The sequence below is a fragment of the Dama dama genome, chromosome 1, assembly GCF_033118175.1.
Source record: "Dama dama isolate Ldn47 chromosome 1, ASM3311817v1, whole genome shotgun sequence".
NCBI classification, from domain to species: Eukaryota; Metazoa; Chordata; class Mammalia; order Artiodactyla; family Cervidae; genus Dama; species Dama dama.
In genome coordinates this window covers 35,023,799-35,046,921 of record NC_083681.1, presented here as the reverse complement: position 1 = coordinate 35,046,921, position 23,123 = coordinate 35,023,799, and the positions used below count along the sequence as shown (strand labels likewise).

The 23,123-nt window shown below is 39.0% G+C and overlaps 1 protein-coding gene across 1 annotated transcript; it reads right to left on the bottom strand.

Annotated features, from left to right (window-relative positions):
- Window positions 1-684: 684 nt before the first annotated feature.
- SAAL1 (serum amyloid A like 1) lies at window positions 685-22,873 on the bottom strand. The gene is made up of 12 exons (XM_061146451.1): window positions 22,705-22,873; window positions 21,150-21,263; window positions 17,418-17,501; window positions 13,690-13,769; window positions 12,107-12,166; window positions 11,857-11,972; window positions 11,327-11,507; window positions 8,986-9,068; window positions 8,709-8,897; window positions 5,541-5,737; window positions 3,825-3,917; window positions 685-2,804 (listed from the first exon to the last, which is right to left on the bottom strand). The coding sequence occupies exons 1-12, from the start codon at window positions 22,834-22,836 to the stop codon at window positions 2,712-2,714; spliced, it is 1,422 nt and encodes a 473-aa protein (XP_061002434.1). The 5' UTR covers window positions 22,837-22,873; the 3' UTR covers window positions 685-2,711.
- Window positions 22,874-23,123: the final 250 nt, after the last annotated feature.

Here is a 23,123-nt window from a genome sequence, read left to right as displayed (position 1 = left end):
ATGTTCACTGCAGCACTCTTCACAAAGCCAAGACACAGAAGCAACCTAAATGCCCCTTGACAGGGGAAGAGAACGTGGCATATACACACAGTGGGGTACTATTCAGCCTTCAAAAAGCCTAGTGTATTTAGACTGCTTATATTAACTTAATTAATGTTCAGCTGGCTGAAGCAAAATGACTTAGCCAAGCTCAAAATCAAAGGGCAGGGAAATACACTCCAGTCACCAAGAAGCCATGGCCAGAGAATGGACACAGAGAGGTGAAGAACTGAGAACGACGATCTGTTCTGCTCCAGGCTGAGTGACCTCTTCTGTTCTTCTACGCAGGCCAATTTCTTCCCCTGTTACTCTACAGAGGACTCTAGAATGTGAGCTCCACTTGGCCAGATTCATATCTCTTTGTCCAGTACAATATTTCCAGTATGCACATCCTGTCCGTTTAGTTGACTGCTGTCTTCCTAATATTTAGAGCAACACCTGGTACATAGTAGACAATAAATATGACTGGCTGCCCCCAAATAGGGTCTTCAGCCTTGCAAGTTACATGATTTTCAGAGTCCCGTGCTCCTGAACCTGCTTCTGCAGAAAGCACCATTTAAAAATATCCTTGTAATTGATATAAGCGTTAATTTTTGGTAAACTCTTCAAACTGTGTAGCATTTTTTAAAAAAGTTTTAACGTTGCTCACTTAAAAAAAAAATTATTTATTATAATTCACAGATTTACAAAGTTTTCAAACATATCGAAGTACTATGAAAATATGTAACACTTCATAATGTTACAATAGCAAGAAGCATCAATAAGTCAGGTTCAAGGCAGAAATGGAAGTAGAAAATAACCTGGACATCCTGCGCCTCCCCCTGATGTATCCTTTTTCTCCCTCTGTAATCTGGCCACTCTGACTGGCACTCTTTTGCTCAGAGACCCAAGGTTCCTGTGCTCCCCCTTTTAAAATGTGCCCTCAGGAAAAGAGAATGTGAATTTATACATTACCATTAAACATATCTTGGAGTATTACTCTAATAGGCTTATTTGCATCTTTAACCTTAAACTTTAAGAGATAACAGAAGTAGAATTCTTAGCACTGCCTAGCAGGTAGGAGTGATTACATAGGTGCCTTTGAAAGCTCACGTTAAAGTCACATTCCACTTAGCGGACAGGTCACCACCAAAGACATACAAATATACACAAAGCAAACCTACCAACTAGGGTTTAATCGTAAGATTTTAACTTCATAGTTCAATTCTTTTTGACAGGGTACTTTCAACACTAAAATTACCCCCAAACTAGAAATTATATATCTCTTACAAACAGCACAGGAAAACCCTGTGTTTTAACAGCAAAAGTCATTCAAGTAAAGAATACAAAGTGTGAAGGCAAGACTAATGCTTTAAAGATTAAAAATTTAAAAGATTCTGCAACAGACTGAGAAGAGGCTAAACCAGAAGAGAAGCTTAAAAAGTTGGCTTTTTTCATTCATAACTGCTATTTTCTGAAAATCTACTAAAAGTTCACTTTCAGTTAACTGAAATAATACAAACTGGGTACTTTCTATAAGTGTACCTGGTTGATTCTCAGAATATGTTTCATTAGGAAGCACTATATTGAATGATCCAGTGTGACAGGAAAATCACATGTAACAGTCTGTAAACAACCAGAAGTTATGAAACTTCCTCAATTGTAACTTTAAAAATCTGAAGTCACTCAAGAAAATCATTTTCTGAAATTAAACCAGAGAATTTTGCTAGTGTGCTTTCATCAGAATGTTAGCGTTTTCATCTTCACAGGTAAAACACTGGAAAAAACCTGAACTGCAACAAAGCTAAACTAGTCATTGCTTTTGATTGTTACTAACAACCTAGCATGGAATCAAAACAATTAAAATGGATAGAAAGGCTTGCATATTGTGGCAAACACCATGAACTGGGTATACTCAAAAGCCATTTATATCTCCCTTCTCTCTTGCCTATCTCTCCTATAGAGGCCAGAAAGAAGAAAAGTTCTTGATTTCAAATACCTACAATTAGGGACGGACATAAGACATGGTTTTGGTCAGGGAGGGCTATCTTTTCCAAATAAAAAGTAAAGACTTGTTAAGAGAAAGCCCCTTGGCCTCTTTCTCTTTTTCCTTCCATGAATGTGAAAGAAAGGACCAGAGATATTATAGTCCCTTTAACCAAAAGACAACAGTAATGAACACAAAGGTCTACCCGGCAGACCACACAGAGTTAAAAGGAGTCAGGGTCCTCTGAGCCACCATATCAGGGCTGGACTGCACACCTCTGGACTTCTTATTGCATAAAATACATACAAGTTAACAGATTAAGCTACTGTAGTAGCGTTTTCTACTACTGCAGCTGAATGCACTTGCAGTAGATATAAATACAAAATTCTGAGTAAAAATCAAATTGAGTTATGAAGAAAATCCTCAGTGACCCCTCAAATACTCTAAAAAGGACCTCTATAATTTTGTTTTCTTTACCTGAAGACAAATACTGTACAACCAACACACACACACACACAAAAAAAAAGGAGGGGAGGGAGACAATGTTTGATGGTAGTGAAAATATTTCAATGCCAAACAAAAATGAGGTAAGGCTGGAGGAGAAGGGCATGAGTATAATACCAAACTATTATGGTGTAATATTTCCTATTTGTCAATTTCAATAGTCAGCGAGTCCATTTCTTGGGCAGAGGGACTCTAATAGTTTTTAAGTTTGAATCTTCAAACTTGGGAAGCCTTCTTCCAGGTTACCAGCAAGATTCTTATCAACTTCACGGAGGATTTTGAGAAAGTCTTCCACCTGTGAGTTAAACCAAAGAATTAAATAAAAATAAGTAGAGGAAAAGATACCTTAAAAAGATACTGACTACTGTCTGTAAAAATGCTCTACCTATGTCTTCTAAACAGTCCAATGGAAAAGAAATGTTGACAGATTGGCAGGTGACAAGAAAAGCACTTCCTGGATAGTCCTCTGAAACACCAAGAAAATGCCTAGCCCTTACCACTTTGCTTACTTTTACTTTTATTTATTTATTTTTGGCTGTGCTGGGTGAGGGCTTTCTCCAGTTGTGGCGAGCAGGGGTTTCTCACTGCAGTGGCTTCTCTTGTGGAGTACAGGCTCTATGCGAGCCAGCTCAGCGGTTGTGGCATGAGGCTCCAGGGCACTCAGGCTCAGCAGTTACGGCTCACGGGCTCCAGGGGACAGGCTCCGTAGCTGTGGCACATGGCTTAGCTGCTCTGAAGCATATGGAATCGTCCCAAACTAGGGTTCAAACCCATGTCCCCTGCATTGTCAGGGGGATTCTTATCCAACTGGTCCACCAGGGAAGTCCCCTTGTTTACTTTTAAACTAATATTTCTCCTCCTACTGATGATTTGCCTTGAGGGTCCATTACCAGAGTTATATTATCATCCTCCTTTCTGACCCATCCCTCACTCCCACAGTCCACATTTCATTTCCTAAAAAAAAGTTATTTTGAAATTGCCTCTAATGGTAGCAAAAGCAATGTAATTTGAAGGACCATAAAAACCTATTGACTGTACCTATCTAAGAATCTTATTTTTAATTAATATATATGCTACAACAGAAAAGGATACTATAAATTCAGTGTTGATTCCTTTCTCTTAAAATCTGAAGTGCTACTCAGGCTAGTGCCATGAATTACCCAGCAGTCATCTATCTGACAAAGGCACTGAATCAAGTGTGGTATATGCACTATCTTTTTTCACAAAGGCCTCAGAGATCAAGTGCTTATTACTTAAAACATTTTACAGAGCAATCCCCTGAAACTTGGCCACCTATAACTTTACTCATACTCACCACAGGGCTATAGAAAGGAAGAAGATTTTCAAATGCACAGGAACACTTCTGTTTGCTTAACTGGCCCTCCTTTAGTCCCTGAGTTACAGTCTCCTGAAACAAAGAAAGAAAAAGATCTGTTATCAAAAAAAGGAAAATTTCTAAAGCTACATCTGGCGAATAAATACAAATCAGTTTATCCAGTTCCCTACTGATCCTACAGGCATTTCAAATGCTCCAAACTGAACCTGCCATCATTCCTCCTTGTCTAACCCAAACATGTGCTCCATTGAAGGCCCCACCACCCACCAGGCCTGCTGCACAAACCAAAAATGTAGGCTAACGCCAAGACGTCCTCCTCTGCTGCCAGCCCCTCCACCTACGTGTTTAGTTCTACTCTACTAAATCTCTCATCCCACCCCTGCTCTCCATCCACTCTTCCACTGTCTAAGCTCTCACTCTTTTTCCTTGAAGATTACCAGCCACAAGAGCCTGTTGGTTGGTCTCCTGTCTTGCAGCTTCAACTCATTCTAATCCTCTACTACCTCTGGAATAATCTTTCTAAACAGGTCATATCACTTGGTGCTTCAAAAAAAACTCTAGTAGTTCTTCAATTTCCTCAAGATTAAGTCCAAATTCCATTAAGTATGGCATACCAGAATTTTCAAGACATATCCCTGGTTTATTCTCTGCCCACTTTCTTCCTATATTCTTATCACATAAAAATTAAGAAACACCTACATCCCTCCCTCCAAAGAAACAAAAACAACAACAAACAATAGGGAAAATACTGGTAAAAAAAATATGCAAAAGATAGAATTACCCAAGGAGTTCATAAAAAAATCAAGATGGATAAGTTTATAAAGCAGGACACACAAATAACACACAAATATATGGAAAGATATTCAATCTCACTAATAATTTAAAAAAAAATGCAAATCAAAATAAGGTGCAATATATCACCTGTTGTATTTTACTTGATATAAAAATTACAATACACAACATTAAGGATCAAGGAAAATCAACACTTTTCTCATGTCAAGACCATTTTGGCAATATATAGCCATTTATGCCTCAGTCATCTTTACATTTATCATGTCGAACCCAGCCATCTAGCTTCTGAAAACCTATGTTAAGGTAATAATCCCAAATCTGGAAAAGGGAAGCATGATAATTCACCAAAAATATAAATCATCAGAATAACTGAAGCTTGTTTTAAGGCATATTCTTTTTAAAAGTGTCAATGAATATGATCTTCATCATTGCATGCATAAGTATATTCTTCCTAAAATATATGGCTAGAAAGAATATGCTCAAAGAAAGAATATGCTAACAATCCTACACATATTCAGGAAGAATACTTCTTAAGACAAGTTTACAGTAAATTTTGAAAATCAATTTTTTTGCAAATTGAGTATTAAACAAACTGGTTCTCAGTGAAAAGTTTTTCAGTGTATTGATGTGGAGTCAGGAAAAGTGCTTATAATGTTAAGTGAAAAGAGCAGCCTCCAAAAATTGTATAACTGGTGAGAAGTATATGAAAAGCACATAAATAAATACACTAATTTACATCAGCTCTTAGTTTGAGTATAAACTTATAATGATAAGTTTTTTCTTTCTCTATTTTCCCAAATTCATGTAAAATTAAAAAATAAAAACATTAACAATAAAATTTGGGAGCAGAAAGCAATCCATACTTTCTTTTGCTGAAGAAAGCATTTTATGCTTCTCTCCTACCTTTGTTAACACTTGGAAAATATTAGAAAGAAATTCACATGAAATATCCTTCAAGATTTTCAAGTGGAAATCATCTTGGGTTAAATCAGACTTTTTAGTTTCTTCTGTGTTAGACTCCGTTGAGTTCTCTGGTTTCTTCTGACAATGTTCCATATTTTGTAAGACACGAATCAGGCTATCAATTAGAGGAAGATCCACTGTACAAACAAATCAAGGGGCAAGGAATCAGCCAGTTAAATTTGGTCACCATTCATTCATTCCTGCACATGTACTGAACACCTACTAATACTAGACACCACTGTATTTTAGGTGCTGTAGATATGGTGGTAAACAAGATTGTCAAGGCCTCAGACTTCAAGAGGCTTACGTTTTTATACTCTCAAATAAGCAAATGAATAAAACAGATGGAAAAAGAAACCCAAAATGATGAAAAAGGATAGATATAGAAAAATATAATTCAGGAACTGCCTCCCCCCTCAAGATTTCAGTTTTTAGTTTGAAAATACCAGCGAAATGGATAAAAAAATAGCCAACGTGGAGACATATGCTTTATTATTAGATTTTAAGAATTTTTTTTAATGAGGGGCATTATAATTGTATTTTGAGACAGTTATAAAGCTATTAACCTTACTAAATCTCAGATATACTCACAAAACAAAGCAAATAAATCATATACTGAAGTATTTCAATATAAACGTACATCATGAAAAATATAATATGACAATATTCAGATCAAACATAACTATCAACACATTTAAATGGTTTAACTCGTTTACTGAAAAGAAATCAACACATCTAAAGCAAAGGATTCAGAAAGGTTGAAAAAATAATATCAGAGGCAAATGCAGACAAAAGGAGAATGGGGGATACGAACTTTATATCTGGTGTAAGAGGATTTAAGCAAAGAAAGTAAGTATTATGGGAGACCAAGATGGGCAATTTATAATGAATATATACTACACAACATGCCATCAACATTCGTTAAACTACAAATGATGTAAAGGACAAACATATTGGCAGTAAAAGATAGTAATTTTCCCTCTTTTCACATCAAATCAAGTTGAAAGAAGTAACTACGGTTTATGGAAGACCTAATAAGCATAACAGCTGACAACTCCAACATTTACAGTCCAGCTCAGCCCTCTCTCCTCTGCTCCAGACTCAAGACTGTCAGCTCAACTGCTCCAGCTGGACATGGAGTCGACATCTCAACCGTACCAGGTTTAAAAACCAGTCTTTTCTACCTTAGCAAATGGCAATTCTCTTGCACAAAAATGCCAGACGGATCTTGACTTTTCTCACACTCCTCATTCTACTAGTCAGCAAATCTTGTTGGCACTATTTAAAAATGATCAGAGTCTGACTATTTTCCCCCACCACCTCCCCATTACCACCTTAAGCAAGTTACACCATCTCTTGCCACAGCAGCCTCCTAACTAGTCTCCCTTTCGCCCCCACAGAAAGCCTGTTAAAGTCTGCTCATGTCTGTCCATCCTCTGCTTACAACTCCCACAGTTCCCTAGCTCATTCAGAGCAAAAGCCAAAGTCAGGCCCTCCCCACCCCACCCCCATTACCTCTCTGGCCCCAGGTCCTATTTCTCTTTCCCACCCCAGTCATATACGGCTTCACTGCTCTTCTTCAAATACGCCAGGCATACTTCTAATTTGGGGCTTTTACACTTGCTGTTCTCTCTGTATGGAATGCTTTCTGCCCAAGTATTCACATGACTCACTTCATTACTCCCCTCACATTTGTACTCAATGTCATCTCCTCAGGTAATTTATCCATAAATGCAAAAGAGACACTTGAAAATAGTCCACATTTATTTTCAATTAAAAACTCTTAATAAAATAGAAACAGATTAGTAAGTCCTCAAATGGTACAATATAAACAGCTTAAGTCTAAAAGAGCATCATGATAAATGAAGCTCTAGAATCATGGCCAATTAAAGTCAGGAAAAAGGTAAAGATCACCATTATTACATAACCCCAGAGGTAAATGGCAACCCATTAAATAACAAAGAGGTAGAAAAGTGAAAAAACATATCTAGGTTAAACTAAAAGGAGTGTCAGATAAAGTCCAAAATTACCACTGGAACAACCACTAAAAACAGGAACAGAACTCAGTTGGAGAAGGAAATGGCAACCCACCCCAGTATTCTTGCCTGGGAAATCCCAAGGACAGAGAAGCCTGGCCAGCTACAGTCCATGAGGCCGCAAACAGCTGACATGCTTAGTGACTAAGCAACTGACACAAAATTAATATACAGAAACCCAACAATTCTCATATATTCCAACAGTAATCAGTGGAAGACACCAGAGACAAGAGCAACACACAAAATATTTGCGAATAAACCTAATAAGAGATATGAAGATCTGTATGAAAAAAATCATAAAACATTACTGAGAGACATAAGACTTGAACAAATGGAATAGCACATGTTCTCAGACACTATAAATTTAACATCTCAATCAAAAAAGTCAAGAAGACATTTTGGTTTTGTTTGGAACTTGTCGATCTAATTCAGTGTTAAAAAAAAACAATAATAGTCAAAAAGATACTGAAATATTAGAATGAAGGAGGACTAGCCCTACTAGGTATCAAAACATAAAGTCTTAATAATTAAAACACTATTGCTATGAATACATGAATACAGCAACAGAAATGAATAAAATACATATGGAAATATAAAACACAGTAACAATGAACTTTCAAATCCATGTGGGTAAACTGGTTTATTCACTCAGCAATGTTGAGACAGCTGGGCAGCCATCTGGAAAAAATGTGAAACCACATCTCATATGTAACACCAGAATAAATTCTAGATGGGTCATGGATTTAAGTGTATTAGTCATAAAAATTATTCTGTGAAAGACCATGTGTTTGCAGAGGAAAATATTCATTTATATTTCTCAATGAAAAAAGCTGCCTAAAAACCAGGAAAAAAAAATACATATGGATGTGAGTGTATAGTAGTTATCTCTGAATGGTCAGATTACAAGCACTAGATTTCCTTTTATAAATTTAAATTTTTTTTGTATTTAGCATGTGGTATTTTTTTATTCTAGGGAATAAAAGCACCAGAAAAATCAAAGAAAGGAATAAAATGAACAACAAACACATCTGATGAACCGGAATTTAACTTAGTGAACTAAAATTATACTTGCCTTTTCCTATCTTTAAATACTCCTGTTCAGCCTGTGAAGCATAGATGGCAGACAATACTGAGAAAACAGAGGCCAGCACTGTTTTCTGCTCCTGAAGTATGATGGGCGGGTCATCAGCCTGGCAGAACTCACGGCACACCAGGTCAAAAAGTAAATTCCAAGTGTCTTTTCCAGTATCTGGACACTGCACTTGATAAAGATGACGAAGAAAGTAATAGTTAAAAAACAGAAAACAATTAAATGAATAACTATTGTGCTCCCCCATTCAACATCTTACCAATTGCTTGAATTCCATCATCTACCGTGGTGAGCAGCTGTAAGATATGCATGTAAACATCGAGCCCTTCTGGATTTTCAGAGCTAAATACAACAAGCAAAAGCATTCAATCAACTCTCGGTCTGTGGAACTGTGATCACTCATTTATTCAATAAATAAATATTTATCATGGTACTAGGCACTGCCCTACATGCTAAGGATGAAAAAGGCAACAGGACAAAGTCCTCTGTTCACCAGAGCTTACATTCTAATGGAGGAAACAGTCAAAAAACAAATATTATGTAGTACAATCAACACACACTGGGCAAGAAGTAAAAATTCTTTTTGACCTTGGCCCATGAAACTAACAATGCAGAAACCTACCAGGTGACAGATACCTCACCGTGCTGGTTTACTTGAATCATCAGACAAAAAGTGACTGAGACGTCAACAGAATGAATGTAAGGCCCACTGCACAAGCAATGACAATAATGATGATCTTAAAACTTCATAGGATCACCTTACCCGCCGAGCTGAGAATGCTAAAACCTGGTAAGTATAATTTTTGTGATCAACAGTCTGGATTCCTAAACTCACAGACTTAGTTCTTCAACCACACAATTAAGTGAAAAGATAGTGAACAACTAAAAGATGGTTCATAAGTGCCTACAGCTTGCAGGCACTATGTTAGAGGCTGGGAAAACAGATACATATACGACACCCTTACCTTCATGAAATTTACTGTCTAAAAGCAAAGATGATAATTACAGGGATAATAATAGTAAAGTGATATGAATGTAACACTAGAAAGATATCCAAGTAGCAGACTTAATTTAGTTTGGAGAGTCAGGTAACATATCCTAAGAGAAACGGTTTGCCCTGAAAGGGGCAAAGAAATGTTGGAGGCAGAGACAACATGGTGTGCAATGGCTTGGAGTCAAGATAGCTTGGTTCAGTTGAAGAAATGAAGGAAATTTCATGTGGCTGAAACAGAGGACAGGAATAAGGATGGAGAAGCACTGTATAGGGCCTGGTAAGCCATAAAAATCTGGACCTCATTCAAAGGAAGGCAACTGAAGAGTCTGAAGCATGAAAGTGAGATGATCAGTGTATGTTCTGGAAAGACAGCTCTATAGTCTAGGCCTGGAAGAGCAAGCCTTGAGGCTGGGAACTCAGGTTAAGAGAATGGTGCAGCTGTCCAGGTGTGCAACTGTCCATCGTAGCCTGGCAGGGGCACAGACAAAGTTCCAAAAAATCAGGAAAAGAGACTTCCCTGGTGGTTCAGTAGTTAAGAATTTGCCTTGCAATGTGGGGGATGCAGGTTTAATCCCTGGGTGGTACAACGCCCACATGCCATGGGGCAACTAAGCCTGGTGCACCGCAACCAGTGAGTCTGCGTGGCACAAACAAAGATCGGGCATGCCACAACTAAGGCTTGATGGAGCCAAATAAACAAGCGCTTTTAAAGAGTTAGGAACAAGGCTTGGAGGTTGACTGGCCATGGGAAAAGGGTGGGATAGGGAAGTGTCAGTAATGGCTTCCACATTTCTCCCACATTATCCAAATGGAATAATGATTATCTCATTTATTGTGATTGAGAATACTGAAGAAGCAGGTCTGGGGGAAAATGATGAGTTTTATGCTCACCTGGACAAAGGACATAAAATTTAAAGGTTTTAGTGTGGATTATTTGGAATTCCCTGGCAGCCCAGTTGTTAAAACTCTGCATTGTCACTGCTGAAGGCCCAGGTTCAATCCCTGGTCAGGGAACTGAGATTCTACAAGCCACGGGGAGTAGCCAAAAAAAAAAGTAGGTCATAAAGCATTAAGAATGAGTTGACCAACAGGCAGATCAATTCATAAATTAATTTTCTAGTGACTAGCAAAAAACAGTTCTAGTGATCTACAAGATCTAGTAATCACTCTTAGGAAGACACCAGAGCCCAAAAGACAGTCATTTATCCGAGACTGGCACATATATGCAAGCAGCAAGAAAACAAATGGTATCTGACATTAAGTGAAGAAGTTGTCACATGGCCAGTAAAAAATGAAGCACAAAAAAAATCTTTTCCATTTGATATAAAATTATACAAAACTACAGAAGATTTTAAGACAGTAACCATAATTAATGCTGAACAACAGCCTATTGCTAAGTAATACTAGTATTAGAATAGGTATTTGCCACCATTATGATTCTTTCAAAGAGCAAATACACTGTCACCAATATTAGTAGTGAATCAAACCTGTCAAAGATCAGCTATGTGCTACTCATCCCGTCAAAATGTAACTAAGAAGACATATGTAAGGATGCTTCTAGCAACGGGATTTTCCCAGAACATTTTGCACAGAAGGGCTCACCTACCGCACTTGTTTGGCAGCTTCAAGTACGCAGGGCACAATTCGAAACACTGGCTGCTGTTCAGAATCTTCCTGGGGTTGGTCCAGAGCCTGAACAGCCCCACTTCTAATCCATTCCAACATCAGTTTCTCATCCAAATCAAACAGCTTGTCCACAACCTCCCCAACCTTTACCAGCAAGTCAACTGCAGAGAATAAAAGAGATATTGAAATAAGAAACAAAATTTTTAAAGCAGTAAGTCTAATCAAAATTCCTAAAACTATGTCAAGAAAGCTAAATCTTACCAAAGCATTACTTATTCCAAGCGCAATCTGTTTACTACCTTTGTTTAAATCTGCTTGCGTTCCTTCATTTTCAAGTGGGATATTTATCAGTATCTTGAGAGCTTAAGAAGAAAGTTTATATCTTGAACTGAAATAGTATCTCACCTAACACTTAGTTTTTAAGTGACCTCTAGAAACAGTCACGTGGTTTCCTAAAAATTAAATATAATTTTAAAGATTTTTTTTTTTCTAGATTACATGGTGACTTACCATTTGTTGAACTTGACATGATGAAGCAAATACTATCATAAATAGCTGGATTTTCTCGAATTCTTTCAACCCAGACACTGGCCACTTCTGTCTGGGAAAGGCAAGTAAGCAACAACCTATGTGAAAAATGTGAGCTTAATACCTATCTTTCAAAAACAGTAGAGCAACTTCAAGAGGGAAAGGGCCACCCTACTCTCCTGGGTCCCCTTACGGGCGAGTACAGAGAATCCGTAAAAAGAAGAACGCATACCTGCTTGTTTCCAGCAGAGTAGGAGGGTCTGAGTCATACAAACAGTGCAGCAATACCTGGCTACAAAAACAAAAACGGTAACCCATTATGCCTCACTTCTCTCATTTCAAATATCAAAAGAGAATTTTTAACTTTTTAAACATTTTAATTGTGAAAATATGGCATACATACATAAAAACTAGTAAGACGCAAATCTACACTTGGGGAACAATTATAAAGCAAGACATAAAACAGAGCTGCATCTCTGTAGCCACTCTGTGTCTCTTACAAATCACAATTCTCCTTCCCACCTAGAAATGACTACTATCCTGACTTTTCCAGCAATCATTTTCCTGGTTTACCCTATAGTTCACTTATATATTTTGGTTTTGAACTTTATATGAAAGAAATGATATTGTATGTACTCTTTTGCATCTGAGCTCTTCTGCCCAATACCATCTCTTTACAATCTACCCATCTTGTTCCGGTAGCTGCAGATTCACTGCTGTAGAGCATTTCACTGAATGAATATAAAACAATTTATTTTTCCAGCCTACTACTGATGAACATTTGGGCTTATTCCAATTTGGGGCTCTTTCAAGCAATAGTCATAATACTTTTTGTATGAGTATCCTGATTTATGCGTGCAATTTCTCTTACTATATACCTATAAGCGGCATTACTGGGTCACAGTGCATCTTCTAATTTGACTAGGTAATGTCCAACTGTCCCAAGGTGGTTGAAGAAATGTATATCTCATCAGCAATGTACACTGTTCCATATTACTTTTAAGATAAGTATTTAATTACATTTATAAAACTTGTCAATATAACTCATTCAGATTTTTAATAGGTATCACTAGACACCAAACAAAATCCTGAGTCGTTTATTCCATGAATGATTATAAGTTATGGAAGAATAAACACCTTAAACTAGGATCTTAAAGTCCTCCCACACCTAGAAGAGGTAATAACCTCTATTTTGGAGGCCCCAGGTACTTGAATCCTGTGATAAGCCCTACAGCTTTTCCTGAAAATAACCTAGAACAGTTTTCTTAACCTACAGTAGGCACATATTTCTTTAAGATTCTGATTAACAGAATTAGAAGAGACCTAGCCTCTAAGCAGAAGTATGAGAGCCTTGGAATCACAGGGGCAACCCTGTATCCTCTAGTCTGTTGGCAAGCCACTTCACCCACCATCTAAGTCAAAATTCTCAGGGTGACTGTGGTCAACAAGTCTAGTTGTTTTAGACTCCAGCTCTGTGCCTCTGGATTCCCTGAGCCTAAACTGTTCTGGACTCTGGTCAGGTGCTCCATCTCCAAGCTCTGCCCCACTGGTTCTTATCCCATGTGGGTGACAATTCAGGCTCCTTTGCAACCAATGCTGAAAACAGGCTTAAATTCTGAATCATGTCCACAAATAGTACGGAAGCCCCCAGATACCATCATCAACACACAGAGCAGATCCTGGAGCGTGCTCACCAGGAGAAAGGAAGTACTACGTTCCACGTTTCCCTGTCTCTCTTATGGATAAGGATTTCTTTAGGGGTATGAAATATGAATCTATCCTTTAAAAACATAGTTATTATGTAGTAAAACTTACCCAAGATTTTTATCACTGCTGATGGACACACATATCTCCTGGAAACAGGCCATATTACCTAATATTCCCACACAGATTTCCTGCCAAATCAAATTTCACATGTCACAATGTTAGGCTCTAAGGTAAAAAACACATATACAAAAATAACAACTTGAGAGGAAAAAAAAAACTTTCACTGAGCCAAGTCTGCGGAGAGAAAAAGGGAAGCAGCACACGGGAGTATACTGCCTGTTTTCTAATTTGACAAATGTCCAGTAGTATTTGAGAGGAGTTGAAAAACACAAGAAAAAGAAAGATCAAAGGCAGGCAGGAGTTTGTGGAAGAAGAAATCTTATGGATGAACTGAGTCATATTTGATTGATAGGATTTGAATGTACAAACAAGACATTCAAATGAGAGGGAAAGTGTCAGCCATGGCAGGAAGGGAATAATGCAACAGAGTGAACAAAGGCTAACACAGAAAGCTGCCTATATTAGCACACAGTTACTGGGTCAGACAAAAAGTCCGTTCAGGTTTTTCCACGACATCTTACACAAACTTTTACATCTTACACCAACCCAATATTAGTAGCACATGGCGGGAGGAGAGCATGGGATAAGTATAGCAGATAGAAAGGATCAGGATTAAGGGCCCTAAACATCATGTTGAAGAGTTTAGACTTAATCTGAGTTATCTGAAGTCATGAAGGTCCTCAAGAAAGTGGTCAACATACTGTAATATTTTAGGAAAATTATTTTAGCAACAAAAATACATGATAGTGAAAAAATTTTTAAAGGAGCTAACATCACTAGTAACAGCTAATACTTACTTAGCACTTACTATTCTCAGGCACTACCCTAAGCACTTTCCATGTACTATTTCGTATAATAATTTATGAGGTATGTGCCATCATTATCCCCATTTTTCAGATGAGGAAATCAAAACACAGAGAAGCTAAACAACCTGCCCAAGATCTCCTACTAGAAAATAACAAAATTTCAGAGGCTGAGCATTTAACCACTATATCACACTGCACCTCTGAAATCAAGGTGAAGGAAGGTAAGGGTGGCAATGGCAGGTATAGAAATGGATGAAGTTGAAAAAGACTCAAGTGAAACCAGAATAGTATGATGGGAGGAAAGAGAAGCAATTGAACATAACTCCTAGGTTTCAAGTTGTTTTATTTCTCCCGTAGGACAGATTGGTTCCATTGACAAAAACAACTAGAAAAGGAAGCACAGGAAAGAACACAATGAATTCAGTTAGGATAGTGCTTCCAAACTTGCTAGAACATAAAAATCACTTAGGGAATGTACTGAAAATACCAATTTCCATGTCCCATCTCAGATCTATTGAATCAGAATCCCCAGAGTAGGGTGTGGGAAGTTGCTTATCAAGCACATCATGTGATTTTGAAAACTGGATAAGCGCAACAAGCACTGAGTTTGAACATATGCAATTCTGGATTGGAAAATGCACCATGCAAGGAGACAGAGCTTGATGAAAGGTAAGAGACAGAACACCAGAAATCAGAAGGGAGGCACCGCACAAACACAGATATGCCACTTAAAGAAAGGTGTCGAGTAGATGAACTCACCAAGGAAGTGAATAAAGAAAGGACAAAGGATCTGATGTGCACCTTAAACGAAGCATGTAGGAAGAAAGTAAAAAGACAAAACAAGTAACAGAGCAGTGACTGGAGAGGTCAGAGACCAGGAGAGTGGGGTGGCACCAAAGTTAAATGAGTAAAGAGCTTCAATAAAACGTGGGTGGTCAAATGTAGGGAAAGGAGTAAAACAAAACAGGAGCAGAAGAGCAGCACACACCTTGCCCTTAAAAACTAGAGGGAATAATTGAACTTCCAACCAAACACTAAGTTTTCCAGTCTCAGCTACTCACTGGAATAACCAGGGGGGGAGTTTAAAAGCTGTCTGGAGCCTCACACTTGGTGAGACTGTATGATCTGGGAATGGCCTGACCTGCAATTTGTAAGAAGCTTCCTAGGACAAAGCATCTCAAAATTTGGGCCCTCGTCCTGGTCATAACCTGACTAACATTACTTGGAAACCTGTCAGAACTCTTTAATCCTACCCAAAACTACTGGATCAGAGCCTGGGGGTGGACCCAATAATCACTGATTCTAGGACACGCTGCAGTTGGGAAGCAAATATTTTAGGTGATTCTAACATGTGGCAAGGAGAAGGCAATGGCACCCCACTCCATTACTCTTGCCTGGAAAATCCCATGGACGGAGGAGCCTGGTAGGCTGCCGTCCATGGGGTCGCGAAGAGTCAGACACGACTGAGCAACTTCACTCTCACTTTTCACTTTCCTGCATTGGAGAAGGAAATGGCAACCCACTCCAGTGTTCTTGCCTGGAGAATCCCAGGGACGGGGGAGCCTGGTGGGCTGCCGTCTACAGGGTCGCACAGAGTCGGACACAACTGAAGTGACTTAGCAACATGTGGCAAAGGCTGAGAATCACTGCCATGAACATGCTATGGTTCAGAGACATATATAATTAATAACAGGACTAACTCCTAAAAGAAGCAATTCTTATTTTCTTAAAATAAAATAAGCTTATTTTAAGTACTAAGTACCTAAATTTGAAAAAGCTAGGAGAAAGTCACGCAACTGTCAAATCTTTATATTAATATAACAACCTAAGGAAAAAGTGGTTCATTGCTTCAAGAGGCCCTAACTTAGGTGGTGCATTATATGAAATAAAATTTTAATCCAACATTCAATTTGTAAAAATATACTATAGAATTCTCCACTTCATTCATAATTTCAAAGAAAGAGAGATGGTACAGTACAGCAGTTACATGGAAGTCAGGCAGGTTAGGCTCAATCCCAGCTCCATTCTTTCTTAGTTGTATGACCCCAGACAAACTTCTTAACCTGAGACTTGGTTCTTTTATTTACAAAGGAGAGATCAATGCTTACCTCACAGAGTAGTAAAATGAAATACTCAGTAAATAGCAGTCATTCATAATTATAATTACCTAATAAATATTTACGAATCAGCCACAACATACACAGCACAGGGCAACCTAAATGGCACTAAAGTACGGAAGGCAATGAAGTACAGAACTGTTCTGGTGCGCTTACTACCATCACTGGGCACTGAGCGATTTCTTATTGGGGAAGTCTTGGAAGAAAAGTACCACCTTGGAAAACAGATGTGAATATTGAGAGGAGATGGGAGGCACACAGAGGGAGGCCCGGAGCAGGTGATGATCACAGTAAGCTCCTGAGATGAGGAGCAGATAGGCCATGCTAAATCAGAAGACGACCTGCAGGGCAGATTTTATGCAAGAAAGACAAATCAGATTCAAATTATGGAAAGTACTGAGCTATAGGCTGTGTTTAGAATTAAGGTTTTTTTAAGCAATGGAGGATTTTATGACTTAAAAAAAAAGAAAAAGGCAAATAAACTGAGAAATGGGTAGTCCAGGCATTGGTCCCTGTTCTACCACATATTAGCAGCATAATGATAGCTATGACTATCTACAGTGCCCACAGCTGTTAAATCTAACTAATGATCTCCCTGGTCCAGCCCAAATCTAAAATTCTATAACTGTAATAATTTTAAATAGCACATTACTTGGTACCTGATAATGTTCAATGAACATCTGCAGACTGATCTGTAGCCACTTCAGAACAGTAAAGTGAGATAAATGAAAGACTACCCAGCACTTTTAGGTCACTGCTCCAAAGAGGCAGCTTTAGAAATGTACATACTTACTCTTAATCGAGGACATCTGGATTTGGCCAATACTCCCATAAATATGTCAGGAGCATTAAATTCTTGGAGAAACAAAGCCACATCCTAAAAATAAAAATGATTATTAACTTGGATGCTGAATATTCCTCCTTAAACTCAATAGCTTAGGCAACCTCAAAAAAAATGAATTTCACATACACTTCTTTTCAGGCACAAGAAAAAAAATGCATAAGGTTAGGAATTGTGTCAACAGACAAAAGTAATATTAGAGCACTATGGTATACGGTCTCAAGGCAATGGAACAATTCCACAAGCAAATCTGAAGTGACTGTGATATTCCAGAGGACCGTCCTCCTTTCTCTACCGTGTATGTAGTTATCTTAATGATCTTTCTACCCACCAGGAATTCTCATTAATTCATTCAAACACATTGCTGATTCCAGGTATCATGCTAGAACATGGGATAAGGGGGAAAAAGGTAAGTCATAATTTTTGTCTTCTAAGAGCTTAAAACTTGACAGAGAAAACAGATGAAAGCTCCTATTGATTGGGTCATGCCCAGAATCAGAACTTTTGTTTTCAAAATCCTCAACAGAAATAATTCTGATCACAATGTAACTGCAACAGCTTCACATGTTCAGCCTAGAGAGTCTGCCTGGTCCCCAGGGCCTAAAGGGACACACCACACAGGTGAATGAACCAGGGGCGGACATGTGGCCCAATCTCACTAGAAAGGTGAACCCCAAAACTAAATCAATTAGCTGTGGAGATTTTCATTGTAAAATAGTGAAAAATAAAATTAAGCTTCTGGCTGCCTATCGCCTTGGATATTCACCAAACCTGTGGCGTGTATTCTAGTTTAACTTATAACACATGCTAAGTGGCTTAAATGAAAAATGCCCTTCAAAGCGCCCTCAAAGAGAGAGGCAGTAATCCTTCAAAGCAGCTGAAACTGGGGTAACCTGCATGACTGCTGGCTGGGAGAGACATACTGTACTTATTCAGAGATCATGATCAGACAGAACAATATTTCCAAAGATATACTCCAAACTGAAAGTCACAGAGCCAGATGCTCTCTACCCTAAGTCATCAAGCTGTCTGTCAAGTTCGCATCTCTCCGCAGCATGCAGGGACTTAGGGATTTAATGACAGTCAATGACTCGTGGAGTAGCACAAGGTCGCCTAATAACATCAATGCCAACAATAATAACAGCAACGAACATTTACTGAACAAGTATTAAATCCCAGTGAAGTACTACCTCATTTAATTCTGAAAACAATCTTAAGAAGTAGTTATGATCATTACACTAATAAGCAAACTAAGGTTTTAAAAGGTTAAGCAACCTGCTCAAAATTATATAATAAATAGGAGAACAGAATCAGAATTTGAAATCTGATCAAGCCCATGCTCTTAGCCAGCACACCCTACTAACTCTTAACTCTTAGATATTCATCCACTCATTAGGTCCTTATAAAATATTTACTGAAAAACTCAAGTAAGAGGCACTGTTTTGAACTCTGGAGACACATTAGGGATAAAGTCTCAGTTTCATCTAGTTTTCCTTCTAGAGGGATAAATAAATAATAAACATACGAACAACTAATCTATTAATACATAAATTCTAAGTACTACAAAGAAGATAACAAGATGGTATGTGCTAGAAACCAAGGTAAGGGGGCCTACTCTAGATATACCAGAGAAGGTATCTCTGAAGAAGTGATGTTAAGCTTTTAAGAGGAGGAACTTAAATCTGTCAGAGGACACAGGCTCAAAACAATCACTGAATAACAAGAATGAACAGGTTCCATGAGAGCAGAGGAGAGGAATCCTGGCTGGAGTGTCTGGGGAGACATCACAGGAGAGGTGACATTTGAGCTGGGCCATAAAAGATGGGCAAGATTTTATGGGGTGGAGGACATTCCATGCAGGGAGCTGCATGAACAGAGCATGAGCACATGCGAATGCAGGGAGCACCTGAAAGTCTCCGACCCTGCTCACACACCAAATGGCAGGGAATACGGCTGGGGTGTAGTTTCACTGGAAGAACTCTATGCCAGTAAATCAGCAAGCAGCTCTTCTCCAGAGGCGCTTCAAGAACCACCACAAGAGGACAAACAGAAGACCCGGGCATGAGCCTCCCCCCACCCACGATCTCAAACAGTAGCTCTATTTCACCTTTTTATATGAGGTTTTCACACTAACATTTCATTTGAAAAATGAGTTTTATTTCTTTAAAAAAAAATGTTTTCAAACCATAGCTTCTTAACAGTTGGAGGACAGAGAAGACTTAAACAATACTCTCAACCGACCTGATCAAACTGACATTTACAGGACACTCCACCCAGCAACAGGGCTTCCCTGGTGGCTCAGACGGTAAAGTGTCTGCCTACAATGTGGAGACCGGGGTTCGATCCCTGGGTTGGGAAGATCCCCTGGAGAAGGAAATGGCAACCCACTCCAGTATTCTTGCCTGGAAAATCCCATGGACTGAGGATCCTGGTAGGCTATAGAAAATGGGGTCGCAAAGAGTTGGACACCACTGAGCGACTTCACTTTCACTTTCCACCCAGCAACAGGAGTATACACATTCTTTTTGAGAGAATACGGAACATTTACCAAGACAGATCAAATACTGGGCCATAAAATGAGTCTCAATACATTTAACAGAATTCAGAGTGTTCACTAACCACAGTAATAGAAAGGTATCTGAAAAATCCCCAAATATTTGAAACCTAAATAATGTACTGCTAACTCATTAACCAAGAAAAATTAAGGAAAATTAGAAAGTATTAATTGAACTAAATGCAATGAAACACAACATATCAGAAGCTGTACAACAGTTCTAAAGCAATATTTACAGGAATATTTATAGTGTTAAATGCCTATATTAAAAAAGAATGATCTCAAATCAACAACCTCAGCTTCTACTTTAAGAAATTATACAAAGAAGAGCATATTAAACCAGAGTAAGCAGAAGAAAGGAAATAATAAAAGATCAGAGTGGATATCAATGAAACAGAAAATAGTAAAGCAACAAAGAAAAATCAGTGAAACCAAAGGCTAATTATTTGTAAAGATTAAGGAACCATCACTACAGATACTAAAAGGATAATAACATACTACTATGCCAATAAATTCAATAACTTGGATGAAGTGGATTAACTTCCTGAAGAACACAAACTACCAAAGTAACCAGAATAGCCCTATATTTATTAAAGAAATTTACAGTCTTCCCCACAATATACTAACAACCATTGAATGGTGAGTTTTATGGTAATGATTTGTATCTCAATAAAACTCATTTTAAAAAAATGTTAACATATACACAAAACTAAAAACAAACAAAAACCACAATCTTCCCACAAAGAAAACTCCAATATCAGATGGCTTCACTGTTGAACTTTACCAAATATTTAAGGAAGCATTAATAGTAATTCTACACAAACTCTTCCTGAAATGTGAAGAGGGAAAACTTCCCACCTCATTCTGTGAAGACAACGTTACCTTGGTACCAAAGCAGACAATGGAAAGAAATTAATTGCTCTCATGAATATACATAAAATTTTTAAACTACATTTTAGTAACTTGAAAATCAATCAATGTAGCTCATATTCACAAACCAAAAAGAAAAACCACACCATCAGCTCAACAGATTCAGTGGAAGCATGACAAAATCCAAAGAGACTTAAGGACTGAACTATTCACCATCTCCTTACTCAACAGTCTTCTCCGTTTCATTTCCAACCCCATACCTCATCCATGGACATATCCCATACTCTGCAAATTTCATTCTCCATTTCTTCATCAAGCTCCATCTGCTGCTCCTCATCATCTGAGCTGGATTTGGCATTTTCAGGGCTAACCATCTTCAGAAACACAAAGGAAGAAGATGAATAAAGGGTGTCCATTAACACTCCTCCAGTAATATTATCCCATAATGGTTTAGAAGTCACGAAGATTAGTATTCTCAAAGTATCTTCTTTTGCAAGAAGCTTTTATTAAAAAAAAACTAGTACTTGGGGTACCTTGGGTAAATACTGCTGCTAGGCACTGGGGTAGAAATATAAAAGTAAATAAGATTTAACTACTTACTTCCAAGTAGTTTAGGATTCAGTGGGGAAAAGACATATAAACTGATAATCACAACAGAAAAGGTAAGTGACTCAACTGAATTGTGGACAGAGTCATAAAAACAAAAAGATGGACCAGTGACCTATGTCTAGGAGAAGTTTTCCCAAACTTCTCTTAGGAGGGGATATTGAAGCTAAATCTGAGGGGAAATCGGAGTTCGTCATTCTGAAAAAGAGGAGACAGAGAAAAGTACAAGAGTTCAGAGTTAAGAAAGGGCCTAGAATGTGTGGGGAATGGTGAGCAGTTTAGCGTGCCATGGGCAGATAAATCTGGAAAAGCTGCAGAGGGTCCTGGATTCCAGCCTAAGAAATATGAGTTTTCCACCGTAGGCAACGGTAACTATGAGGAACTCCCATGGATGCTATTTTTTTTTTTTTTTAGATTACTCGGTCAGCTGTGTACAAGATGGACTAGGAAGGACAGTGATTGAAAGTAAAGGAAAAAGTTGGGGAAACATGAGAAGAACGTCCACATTTATTGAGAGGTTCCCATAAGGCAAACTACGGTAAGCATTCTCTGGCTATCATAATCTTATTTAATCTACACAATAACTCTACAAACAATAATACAAATACTACCCCACTTTATAGAAACTAGGAGAGAAGTCGGTTACGTGACTTGCCCAAAGTCAGGCAGGGCAAACCGCGCTTTTGACATCAGAGCTGTACGAAGCCCAAATCATTTATTCTACTAAAGAGGAAGTCCTCGAAACAGATAAATTACGACCTGGGCTTCAGAAACGACAGTGGCACGGGGGAGCAAAAACCCACTGCATCACATGCATTGCATGTAAGCAATGCATTTACAGGGTCACATATATTTGGAAATTTTACAAAAATAAAACATTCATATCAATGTATGACAAAACCCACTGAAATGCTGTGAAGTAATTAGCCTCCAACTAATTAAAATAAAATAAAATAAAAATATAAATATCAAAAAAAATAAAAAATAAAAAACATTTTAACCAAAAGCACTCCAGCATCCCTGCCATTACACTTCAACACAGAGAGTGGCGGCCGGCAGTTTTGGGGCCCGGGGGGAGGCCCGGCCGCCGGGGCCTGGGGAGGGGTCGTCGTAGGGACGGCGGCTCCCGGGGCAGGAGGGGGCTGCCCGAGGCGGGGCGGCAGCCTGGGGAAAGGAGGGGGGGCCCGCGCGAGGCGCGCGTTTCCGCACCTGGATGAGCCCGCTGAGGACGCCGAAGAGCCAGTGCTTGCTGTAGACCGTGCTGCCTATGCAGTCCCCCCCGGCCGCCTCCTCCTCGTCCCCGTCCCGACTGGGCGGCGGTGGCGACGGGTTGCGGTCCATGACTTGGCCGCCTCTGGCGCGCGGGAGCTGCTCCGGAAGCCGCGGGAGGAGGCGAGAGACCATCAGGCGCCAGAGGGCCCGGCGCAGCTCCCGCCACAGCGCCCCCTGCTGCCCGGAGCCCTGCCGGCCCGAATACCCGCCCAATGCATATGCCCACTAGGATGGGGAGCCCAAATGTCTTGGTCTTACCCCAACGCTCTACCCAGGACCCCAGCGCGGTTATATTCATAATTGTTATTTGTCACCCTCCCTGGACCACATATTCCATCCCTCCAGGAGATCTTAGC